Source organism: Caretta caretta, chromosome 8, assembly GCF_965140235.1.
Source record: "Caretta caretta isolate rCarCar2 chromosome 8, rCarCar1.hap1, whole genome shotgun sequence".
NCBI lineage: Eukaryota > Metazoa > Chordata > Testudines > Cheloniidae > Caretta > Caretta caretta.
The window spans coordinates 91,404,136-91,416,490 of NC_134213.1; the positions used below are offsets into that span (position 1 = coordinate 91,404,136).

The window sequence follows — 12,355 nt, forward strand, 5'->3', positions numbered from 1 at the left end:
TTATTTGAAGAGTCAGATTAAAACAGGTTCAAAGGACTGGCTTGGGGGTTTTTATTAAAAAAAGACTAAAAACAGCTTGTGTGCCATAGTCATTCCAGTATGTGATGGTAGCTACAACATCAAACCACCTCTACTCAGTATTTTTCTTTACAGATCAAGTTAAAAGACTAAGGATTTTACTGCTCTTAGGAAGCATACGAAAACAGGCTGTGTGTACACAGCACTGGTATAGACTTTTTTTTCCGTGGAGGGACAAAAACACTTAAAAGCTTCATCAAATCTTTAAAAAAATATACCAAAAAACTCAAAATAGTTTCAATTTGTTGTAATAGAGAGACTGGAATGCCACCCACTTACCCCCAAGGGACTACACTCAGCCCTGGTTAATCCATTCTGGCTCTAGCCAGATGTCTGGATATCTGAAAGACTTCAATGATTAGCAATTCCGTAATATGTTCATATTTACATAAAAATGCAGTTTGCAAAGTGGTTTAGATTAACCAAACATACCCACTGTATAATGTTTCGTAACAATGGCTGGGACTGAAACTAAGACAGAATAAAAACAATCTGTTTAATAACAAACAAGAATCTGTTCGTATGGTGAACACTAAGATCTAGAGCCCTTAAAGTTCTGTGGTTCCCCACCTCTTTACAGAGTTCAGCAGAAGCCCTGCGTCATTACACAGGTATTCAGCACCCGTTCTTTCCTCCTTGTATTTTTTACTGTCAAGGAACATCACAGGTATGCCACTGCCTTTCAACCAAAGCAGACTGGAAAGGTGGTCTTGTATTTAAGGCACTCAACTGTGACTCAGGAGGGCTGGTTTCAATTCACAGCTCTCCCAAAGACTTCCTGCGTGAGCTTGGAGAAGTCACTCGGCCATCCTGTGGCTAAGTTTCCCTATTGTGAAATACAGATAATGCTTCCTTTGTCTGGTCTCTTTAGATTGTTAAATGCTTTTGGACAGGGTCTTGCTGATACCATGGTAATATACTGCACCTAGCACAAGGAAGCCCTGATCTCAGTGGGACCTCTAGGTGCTACTGTGAGGAAAAAATACCAAGACCATACTGAAACACCATAATGCACTTCAAAAGGTAATATTCTCTTTTATAAGTTTAGGGCTCTGTGAAACTTAGGTTTTTCTATACAGTGGCTGATTGAGATGGTTTCCAATAAGCTTTGGTTTGTACATCCTGTATGTTTGGTGTTCAAACATAACCAATAACTCAAAGTGAAACTCATCTGAAACCAGCACAAACAGCATGTTTTGCATAGATGTAATAGGAAACCATAAACCAACCTGGTTCATTTAAAACTGGTCCCAAGATATTTGAATAGGTTCAAGAACCTTAACAAATGTTTTGACAATCCTGGTCTGAATTTTAAGTATGTTACAAGAAGCAAAAACAAGGTAGGTTATACATGGTTTCCAGTTTTGCTGCAAATATCTTCATTGTCTTGACCAGGATATTGTAATCTGAGAGCCGGATTGTGTTAAAACTTTCACAATGACCTCTTCACAGCAGTTATGGCTGGGGGAAAAGTTCAGGCAAATGAAGAATTTACCCAAACCTTTGCCCAAAACACAAAGTGAGCCAGATCCAGATATTTTCCACTGGAAGCAGCACCATTATTTGTGAGACATTTTCCTGGTCCTGGCCAGGAGCACTGACATACAAAAGGCTCTTTGCAGAGTAATATGAAGCCAACCAGCACCAGCAGATAGGAAGTACCAGATATCTCATAAAAAGGCTATTGTTCTGATATTTCCAGCCCAGCATTACCATCTCTGGCAGTTTGATTAGTGAGAACAATGGTCTGAATTCTCACTGCTGAACCAAGCCTCCAACCTTGTTGAGGCCAGATCTTCAGAAGTACTGAGCACTCACCATTGAAAGTGAAGTCAGTGGGAGCTACAGATACTCAACACCTCTGAAAGTCAGGCCTTTGAGGTTCACCTGCAGCTATCAAAATGCCCCTCCTCCCATCATGGCTTACAAGTGGGGACTGATCCTGGCACCTTCAGCACTAAAAGCACAGACCTCTACCACTTGAGTCAAAAGAGTACCTTAGGTAGTAGTGTCCTTACACAATGTGTGGGCCAACCACTAGATGGGCAGCAGCATGACACTCTTAGCCAGCACGTTACACTTACATCTCCAGCCTTTGAGAATAAGGTTTCACAGCAATAAGAGAAAACGCTGCCTGTAGATGAAACCAAGATGTTTATCTCCAGAGAGTAATTCCCATGCTGTGAATGTGAAAGAGTATATCCCTCCAAAGTCAATCCTGAGTGCTAGGAGTGACAAAGTGTCTTCTAATATATTTCCACTCTCTGGAGGGAATATGTGATGAGGTTATAAAGTTACTTAACATTTTTCCTTTCTTATCTCTGATCTTCTGATTTCCCATGGCCTGCTGCTGTGCTCTAACACAGGACTATACCATTCTGTCTCTTTCCCAGCTACTTCACTACTCCTGGAGCAGATGTTTAGACTTGAGCAGCAGAAAAAGCAGAGCATCTGGGAAAGAGACAGAAGTACAGTTCACTGACATCCCTCGAAGGATCAGAGCAGTAGGTGGCAGGAAGCTATTGTAAAGTATCAGTTTCAACACATGACCTGGCAGGCTTGGAAAACCCTTTTAATAAAATGCAGGTTTATGCCATGGTCTCTAGTAGCTGCTATATGAACCTGCTGCATAAGAGGAGTTGATCCTGTTAAGAAGCGCTAATACTGAGCGCTCAAATTGCTGGGATCTCCAACATGGAGATACCAGCAGGGCAAGTGCTGAAGAGGACTAAAATCATATCTTAATAGCAACATACTTCAAAAATAGATCAGTAGCAGAAAATGATTTCTACTTTTAAGTAGGAATTCAGGTAATAACACACTATTACTCCCCTTAATGCATTCACATACCCAACTCCAATTAACAGTAGTGGAAGTTAGACATTACAGAGGCTAAGACGAGAATACAACCCATAGTTTACAGTGTCACACAGATGTACATGTACATTTGAGAAAAAACAGAGAACATATATGCAAAAGGTTGTTCAATTTTTTAAATATGTTCATTAACATAGCTAAGATGCAGCTATATGAACTACAGCTGATGGATAAATTGTTTGAATATTATTCAAACATTTTGTGTTGGAATAAACTGAACAAAGATATTTATTTTCCACATGGCTCAGCTAGCATGAAATTCAGTTCTAGGCCAGCACACAGCAAGGCTTAAGTGGTGCATAGCCCTTGCTCAGCCCCCTCTGCAAGGTAAATTTCACTCCCAGCATACAGCACTAAACCAATATTGGTATTTTGTGTTTTAAAAATAAAATATTGGTGATTTCCCCCTATTTTTGCCCAGATTTAGCAATATATTCATTGGTAAAAAAAAAAAAAAAAAGGGATATTGGAGCCACATTGAATTTCTACTCCTCTCCTGTGTCAGATAGGATGCAACTCCTCAGTACTGACAGTGGCATCTTGCATCTCTGTTAGTGCTTTTCCTGGATTTAACTGATTGTTTTCAAGTCACAACATCTAATCATTCCCCAAATTTGTGTGTCTGTCTTACCAATATGCACCTTGAGATTCTTTTTGCAAGTCACTAGCCATTTCCTTTCAAATATTACTCTGCAAAATTATTTGGAGGCAGGGGAGCTCAACTGGCTCCATTTCAGGAAGGAATTTTACTACAAAACCCAAGGAGAATATTGAGGACCCTGCATTATTGCTTTCTGTCATTATAAAGGGCTTGCTTTTCTTAAATAGCTTTTGTTTCAAAGCTTTACAAATCTGGCTGAGTGCAATGGGAATCTAACATCACTGCATTGCAGATCTGAAATATACTTATTACAGTGCCTTTCACAAGAGGGTCTCAAAAAGCTTTATAAACATACTTTAATAGTACCTATGTGAGCTGAAAGTATCCCCATTTCATAGCTGAGCAGACTCTCTCACTTTCCTATGTGCTTTTCATATTTAAAATTGTGCAAATATAGCTCAAAATGGACATATAAAAGAAATTTAATAAAACCAAAGACAAAGTCTCCCATATGTAACATTACACTAGTACTCACAATGAAAGTAATATTGTTAGTAACTATATAGCAAAAGGTGTGACTTCTTTTCCTGGATCATGCTGTAGACACCAAAACATCAAAATAATCACTGAAACTTTTAAATGTTTCTTATTTATCACGTAAAATTGTTCTCACAGGAACTAGAGAGATGTACTTCAGTTAATCAAAATATTGTGCTATAATTTATACGTCACTGAAAATGGCTCTAATCTATTCAGATCTGTATTGTTTATATTATGAATGATTGAGTTAAATGTCTGTGAATATTACAGGCACAATGCCGACAAGTAACAAAGATGACAATCTCTGCTCTAAAGAGCTGGTATTTGATAATTAACATTTGTACAGTGCTCTAATAACACTAAGTATGGATCTAGTCTTTCAAACCCTTACTTGTGAGAGTTGTGCTTGTACTTAATCACATAAATAGTACGACTGCCTTCAATACAAAAGACAACATAAAAAAGTAAGGCCTGATTTGCTAGTTTTTCAATGCTGCTACTTTAACCAAATAAAAATATAATTCTATAAATATGACTGTATGTTTAATATATTCATTTAAGAGAACTTTTAACATGTAGGAATAATTTTTTAAAAGTGAACTATTTTATCACTGTATTGTTTATTAATGAATGACAAGATGTGAAATTTACTACCTTTGCCAAGATCAGACCATGATATGATCTGCCTAGTTTATCTATGGTTCACATAGCAGTTTCACCTCTAAAACACTGGTGGGTATTTTCAGCTCAGCTTTATTCTAATATTTATAGCAAGATTGGTACATTACACTGACATAATAAATAATACACAATTTTTAGCAGCATAAAATAACTGGCTTATAAGTAGACCACAGTTTACCAGATTTCTAAACAACATTGTTTCTAAATTTACAGATTTAAACAATGTTTCTAAAAATCACACACATTTCTAAACATAAAATTCATAACTGAGCTCACTACGGCAAGATGACAGTGTGGGACAGGACCTGGAAGGGATACACTATTTATTTTTTATTTTGTATTAGTTACCTTTTTGGATATTTCTGGCATGCAAGATAGCTTATATGTTACAAGCAGCTGCATTTAGTTAGAGATTTTTGAAGAATTTTCTACTCTGAGGTGCTTTTTAGTGTCTCAGAAGGCTGTTGCATTTCTGTGCATGTCTCTGAAGAACAGTATCTAGTGTCACACCTCAGGGAAGGTTTTTTGTCCAGCTTTAGATATTTGTATTTAAGAGCTATAAGGAATCTTTAAGTAGACCCCTGCCTAGATCTCATTTGCAAAGGCTTAAGTTAAATAAAATGTCCTATGTGTATATAATTAGCACGCCATTCTCTGTGGACATAATTACAGTAATACACAAACTATTATTCTAATCATTCATTTGTAGTTAGCACAACTTTTGAATAGACGTGCCAGATACCAAAATCAGTCAGTCAAATAGCTCCAAAACGTATTTCCATCTTTCCATTCACTGTTAGTCAATGATAGAAACATTTTATTTGTTTGTAAACATATAATGCATACTGACTGAAATAGAAAACTATTGCCCTATGGATGAAAACCTGCGGTATAGCACTCCTAATCAAAGGTGGAGGAATGCTAATCCACTAGAGGTAATTTTCAAAAAGGGCAACAGTTTTTCCTATTATCTAAAATATGCAGTCTATGGATCTATGTTTTTATGCATAAAAATTGTATTACCCTATTCATGGTGCTTCTGCCACGACTCTACTTTAGCTCACAGAGCTACATGATATTCAACAATAATAAAGCTGGAGCTGTAATAACAATAGCCATCGCAGATACTGTGACGAGCGAGGGGAAAAAGCCAAGTTATAGAATTCCTGTTCCTCATATTCACACTAACCTTGTGGTTTTACTCATTGTTGGGCCAACCTCTCCGTGCACTTGGGAAGAGCATTTAAAAATAAATTATTTACGTTTATGTGCATGCTGCTTTTAATTTGCTTTTTCTGTGTTTTGTTTCCTGAACTGTGGCTGCCAACCCTTCAAAAACAAAAACCAGAAGAGCAAAGAAACTTTGTTCAAATTCTGCAGGGAGCTTGAGTTACATTTAAATGTCACAAAGATGATTTTGTACTAAATATGATGCAGCAGGCTTATGATGTGCCAAAATGCTTCTATTTTAGCTCACAAGATCATGTGACCCTCTCTCAGTCAATAACCAGACAGTCGATTTTTAAAACAATTAGACAGCATGGCTAGAAAGACAACTATGCAAGCTGGTTTACATCACATGATCATGTCTCAACTAGATTATTTGGTAACCGAAAGTGGACACGAGTGGACTTTTAGGCCCCTGTCCTACATATGCTTGAAGACTCACTTATTTTTACTCATATGAGTTGTCCTAGTGAACTGACTACTGACATGAATTAATTTACACTCATCCTGAAGAACCTGCAGGATCAAGATGTCAGATTATAAACTCTTTGGAGCAAAAACCATGTCTATAAATATTTGAACAGGATTTATTATGGTAGCTTCTGTACACGTTGGGGGCTCTGGTTTTATTGTAATGTGAATATTAAATAATAATCACATAGATGAATGGGCAGGCAGACCTTGGATTCCCAATCAATCAATATTAAAGCTTTCCTGATAGTGAAAGTTTTACAGTTGTTAAAGTTACCAGTATATAAGGATGTTAATTAAAGGTCTTATTTTCACAGGTCTGAAAAAATATCCTCCCTTACATCTGAAATGTCCATGTTTGGTCTCAGCCAAATCACATGGACATTTTTTGGTGGTGGTAGTCAGGGGTGGGGAGTGGAGAAATCCATTGACCCATTTTTGAATTATGGAAAAATTAAATTATACACTTCTACACTTAGTTTTATACACTTAGTTTAAGTAAATGGTAATATATCTTTTTGCTTACACAACTCAAAATCTGCTAAATTTTTATCATTCAAGATTTTCAGGTTAGCTAATCTTCACTGCGGTCTAGATCCTTACATGTTCAGAACAAAAATTAATTATATGTATTAAAAAATTTCTCATTGCATGATGATAATGTTTTCTAATCTGAGGCAATACAATACTTAATCTGGCACCAAGTTAACACTAATTAATATCTAGGAGAAAAGTTTACAATATAGCAAACATTTCTACAGACAATATTTCAATGCAGACATTGATTCTGTATTTAAATCCTTATGCTCCTACACAGCTTGTAAGTAGTATAAATAGAGCCTCTCTCCTACAGAATTTATAGTAAATCCAAGAGAGCAAATTGTGGGCTTAAACTCTGCTGATCGATCATCATAAGGTTTGGATTTGGTTTTTTTTTAACTTTTACTTTATTAAAAAAAAACTCATGTTAAGGTAACATTAAGGTTATTAATTTAAACATTAAAAGGTCAGGAAATGAAAAAGTAACATTAATTTAGCCTTTTTAAAGTTTATGTTGTTAAATATACATAAAATATTCCACAGAAGACATTCAAATTCAACATTACCAGCTGTCACCACGCAGATGTCAGAGAACTCCTTTTCTAAGGCTAGACCAATTAAATGTGTAGGCCAGCAATTAAACGTATACGATTAGACCCTTGTACCCACACAGTCACCTTGACATCAATAGGATCCATCTACACAGATCCAACAGCAGAATCAGGGCCATAGTGAAAGATAGGGATAATCTCAGACTACTGTGTGGTAACTGTTGATAACAGTTGACTTTTTAATGGCAACCATTCCATAACATGTGCAATATGGCTGTTGGTGTTATTAAAACCTTGTTTCCAGAATTGTGGTAGACATGTTGGCCCTAAAACCTGAAGAAGAGCTCTCTGTAGCTCAAAAGTTAGTATCTTTCACCAACAGAAGTTGGTCCAATAAAAGATATTACCTCATCCACCTTGTCTCTTTATTAAAACCTTAACTTTTTCATTGCTTGACCTCTGAGTATTTAACATGGCATTACTGTACATTTTTCTTTTTTGAATATACACTATGGCCAAGATTTTCAAAACTGACTTGACCAACTAGACACACCTTCCAGGGGCCTGGTTTTAGGTTATGCATACTCAGCATTTTTTGAAGCCTTTCAAAAATCACCCGAAATCACTAGTCATTTTAAATATCTTAGCCTAAATATGCAAACTTTACCAAATGCCAATCCAGGCTATCAGCTTCCATTTCTTTTATGTATATGTTATATGATGACTCAAATCTAAAATTCTTGAAATGGCTACAATTAAAAATAAAACAAAACAATATTAAAATGAAAGGATCACAAATATTGTTGGTTAAAACTAAACAAGAGATTTGCTTTAAGGTCATTGTTAACAATTTGCCCTTGAACTATATATATGCAGTAAGATGGCACATTGCTGGAACTAAAAAGACAAATCATCATTGACAATATTACCTTACAGACCTTAAGTCAAATATCAAAAGCAGAATGAAATGCCCTAGGAATAGTTACATTTAGCTAACAACTCAGTCAAACTCTTGGAAAGTGTTTTTATAAAGCAATTAAGTACAGATCAAGTATAAAACTTGACTTCATTAACTGGAATATAGGAATGCCTGGAATCAGAGGAAAATAAGCAAATATGTTTCTTAAGAAAGACCCTGGTTACACTTTTTTCAAGAAGAAGAATACTGATGTGAAATTTAAAGTCCTAACAGAACTTTGTCTAACTACTGGATTAAAATGTTTGCAATTCGGGAAAGTTAAATTGTAGATTTAAAATTCCTCAGAGGATATTCTTCAGGATGAACAAATTGATGTTAAAGCTTTTACTTCTGTCTGCTTCCTGGTTATACTCTCCCCTTCATTCCAAAACCCAGTTAATAAATTATGAACTGATACACATTTAATCATAGCCAGATTCTAGTACCCTTAGTTATGATGAATACCTCCTTACTATGTAAATAGCCTCACTGACATCAATGGGACTATTCATGCAGTAAGGGAGTAAAGATATCAGAATCTGTCCCAAAGATATATACAATTTCTGTTATAAGCAGCTTCCAGGTTAGTCTTGGTTAATAAAAAAAAAATTACATTCTAATGTCTATGGATTGTTGAAAAGGCCTCTTGTTCAGTGTTGCCCCTTGAAAAGATATTCTCCTTCTCCTTGGTACCCTTATGCTGTGTCGGTGCTTTTCTAAATACAGCTTAAAAACAAAATCAAAAAGGGGTTTTTTTTCTGGCGTCTTAACCAGACACAGGTATCCTGCCAAGGAGACTCAAACTGGGTTGCCTCTTGCAGATTGCATATTAAAGAGAAGCCCAACACCCTAACGGCTTGAATCAACTTTTCACCCCTCCTCAAAGAAAGGATCAGTTGTATCCACAGGAGCAGCCCATCTTCCCTTTCATTGTGTCCCAGCACAGATAGGAGAGGGAAGCACCGACGGCTTCCCGCAGGGGAAGGTAATACGCTTTGCCTTTCTTATTAGCTTTACTCGAAATGTTGCCATTGTCTTTAAAGAGGGTCCAAATGAAGTATGCATCAGATTGCGGCTTAGAAACCACATTCAGCCCCACTGCCCAGATGCACCCCGTTTTTACCGTACTTTGCAAATGCAAATAGTGCACAACTCACACACACACACACACACACGGCTGCTGCTCCTCCTCCTCCAACCTCTCCGGGCTGGGCAGCTGGGGAGGCTGGAAGCGACAAGGGAACAATTGGTGAATCGGGGCTTTGTCTGGGGTCGCCTCCGCTCGTGGGTCACCCAGTTTCATTCACAAAAAGGCAAAGCCCGGCGGAAAGACTCCCGCACTCCCCGGCCCCGGCGCGGGGCCAAGCCAAGCGGGCTGCGGCTCTTCGGCGGGGAGGGGAGAGCGAAGCCAAACACCTTCGTTCAGCCCAGATGACAGCGGAGCGCGCCCCGGCCGGCGCCCGCGCCCCCTGCCCCGCGCAAAGCGGGAGGGCGCCCCAGGGGGCCGGGCTGGGGCACCGGGCGGAGGGGATGGAGGAGCGGGGAGCGCTGGGGAAGGCTCAGGGGAGGCGCGGCGGCGGGTAACTGTCCCAAGGGCCCGCCCGAGGCGGCGCCGGGCAGCGCGGCGCGTCTTACCTCGGGCTGCGCCCCCGAGCTCCGCCAGGCTCCCCGCGCGCAGCAGCAGCAGCAGCAGCAGCAGCGGCGGGAGGCTCCGCTCCCAGCCGCCCGGCCGGGGCATTCCTGAGCCGGCTCGCGCTACTCCGACATCCGCAGGACAGCGCCCGGAGCCCGGGCCAGCTCTCCCCGCCGCGCTGTGCCGGAGGAGGGGGGGGGGGCTCTGCCCTCCCAGCCCTTCCCCACGCCGGCTGGGCACTGAGCGGGGGCGGGGGTGGCGGCTTCCCTCCCTCAGCCCCTCGCTTGTCACTTTCAGAACCTCCCCTCAGAGCCCGGCCCCGGCACCCCCCGCCGGCGGGCGGCCCAGCCTGGCCCAGCAGCGCCCCCTGCCAGCCCTGCCGAGTCACTCCCAACCGCTGCCCAACCTCGGCCCGGCTGAGCCTCCGCCTGCGCCTCAGCCAGCCTCTCCCCGCAGCCCCAGGGTCAGCCCCGGCGGGCAGGAGCGGGCTGGGGGGAGCCGGGGAAAGGGAAGGCGCAGGGGAGGAGGGGACACGGGAGCTGGAAGTAGGGGAGCTGCCGCACCCCCAGGCTTGAAGTGGTTTCCATCACATATGGGGTTGACAGTTTGGGTCAATGGCTCCCAGCAGCCCCGCTATAAACACTGTTCCAGCGCCCCTGGGCAGAGGGAGAACTTGGGGTGCCTGGGAGCCTCCTCCCCTTGGATCGCTCCCCCCGCCATGAGAGAGGGAATTAACCTATTGGGTCATCTGGTCCAGTGAGTCTCTGTGCCCCCCAGGACTTCAGACCATCCCGGGTTTCTTGCCAGGGCCAGGAGCCACCCAAATTGGGATCCTGGCGAGGAGCCAGGGGCTGATTGCCAGCAGGGGGGTGGGGGTGGCTGTGTGAAGGGATGGCGTGGGTTTACTCTCCCTTATAGCGCTCAGCTCTGGGGCAACTCCGCCCCTCTGGGAGCACTCACCGTTGGCCCCCGCTGAAGGCTGTGCTGAGGAGGGGAAGAAGAGTAGTGCAGTGGGGTGGATCGGGCAGGGAAGGGTGGTTACAGCAGCAGGAAGGACCTGGCCCCACCCCAGTCCTACCACATGCTGCTTTCCCCAAGCAACTGGTGTAATCCTTGGGAATTCCTTCCAGGCACCCCTGGGGAGTCACACTCCATAGGATAAGGAGCCCCAATCCCGTACAGAATTGTTTCCTTTGGCCACTTTCTTGTTCCTTGTCCCCTCTAATGTCTCGGGAGTTTCCAGTACTTCCTTTTTGGAGAGATTGCTCTAATCATAGATGGCCATAGGTTAAGCCGTTGCCCACCTAAGGCACTGCTAAAATGTCACTGGGACTCCCAGGATCACTCACTCAAAACTAGTCCCAAATAGTTTTTCTGTGGATGGTTTGCCATCTGGTTCCTGTTTTCTCTATTAGTCATGTACATCAGTAAACTTTAATGCCCAAATATGCCTTAGAATCCTTTGCACCAGCTGCTGCAATATCCACTTCAAAGCCAAGAGCATCTCATGTGCGGGGGGAGGGGGGAGGGGCACATGGGGTCACATCCCCCTCCTAGATTTCTGCCAGGGTTTATATGCCCTGCCCTGAATTCTGCTGCATACCTCCAGAATCTTTAAATTATGCCCTCCCTCTCATTATCAGCAGTTACATGTCACCTCTATTCAAAGCTAAGGATCCTAAGGCAAAGGATTCTGGTATATGTTTGGGATCTAAATGCAAGCCCTGCACACAACTGAGCCAAAGCAAGGAGAACTTTCAAGGAGAAGAAATAGCAACAATAGGAGATGTGGTAGCTTGGTGACTGGGAAGGCAGTGGGAAATGATGGAGAGAGGTTCAGTCCCATCATTGCTCAGGGTATCAGTACCAGCATGGCCTTAAGTCTAATAGATCCCACCTTCTCCCCATATGCAGCCAAAATGTCCCTTGATTAAATTTAATCTCACTACTCCTAGCTCGACTCCACTATATTACCCTGCACAACTCTGACTCTTCCTGTCTGTTTTACACATTCAGATACTTGTGTCTGTTGCATCCTCCTTAGTTATTAATAAAGCTGTGTATTTAGTTCTTTTAATCTTCTCTCCAGATCCATCTCCTTCTTTTTGGTTGCTTTCTCAAAATTCACTCCCATTTGTCAACATCTTTCTGGCACTTGAGGTGCCCAGAATTAAATACACATTTGTAGGTCTCAGTAG

At 41.6% G+C, this 12,355-nt stretch overlaps 1 protein-coding gene across 1 annotated transcript in view; it reads right to left on the reverse strand.

Annotated features, from left to right (window-relative positions):
• ROR1 (receptor tyrosine kinase like orphan receptor 1) overlaps positions 1-10,447 on the reverse strand; it is a 250,000-nt gene extending 239,553 nt beyond the window's left edge. The window contains exon 1 of the mRNA XM_048861926.2: positions 10,160-10,447. Coding sequence (XP_048717883.1) covers positions 10,160-10,262 — 103 coding nt within the window. The 5' untranslated portion in view covers positions 10,263-10,447. The remainder of the gene's footprint in view (positions 1-10,159) is intronic.
• Between the last annotated feature and the right edge of the window lie 1,908 nt (positions 10,448-12,355).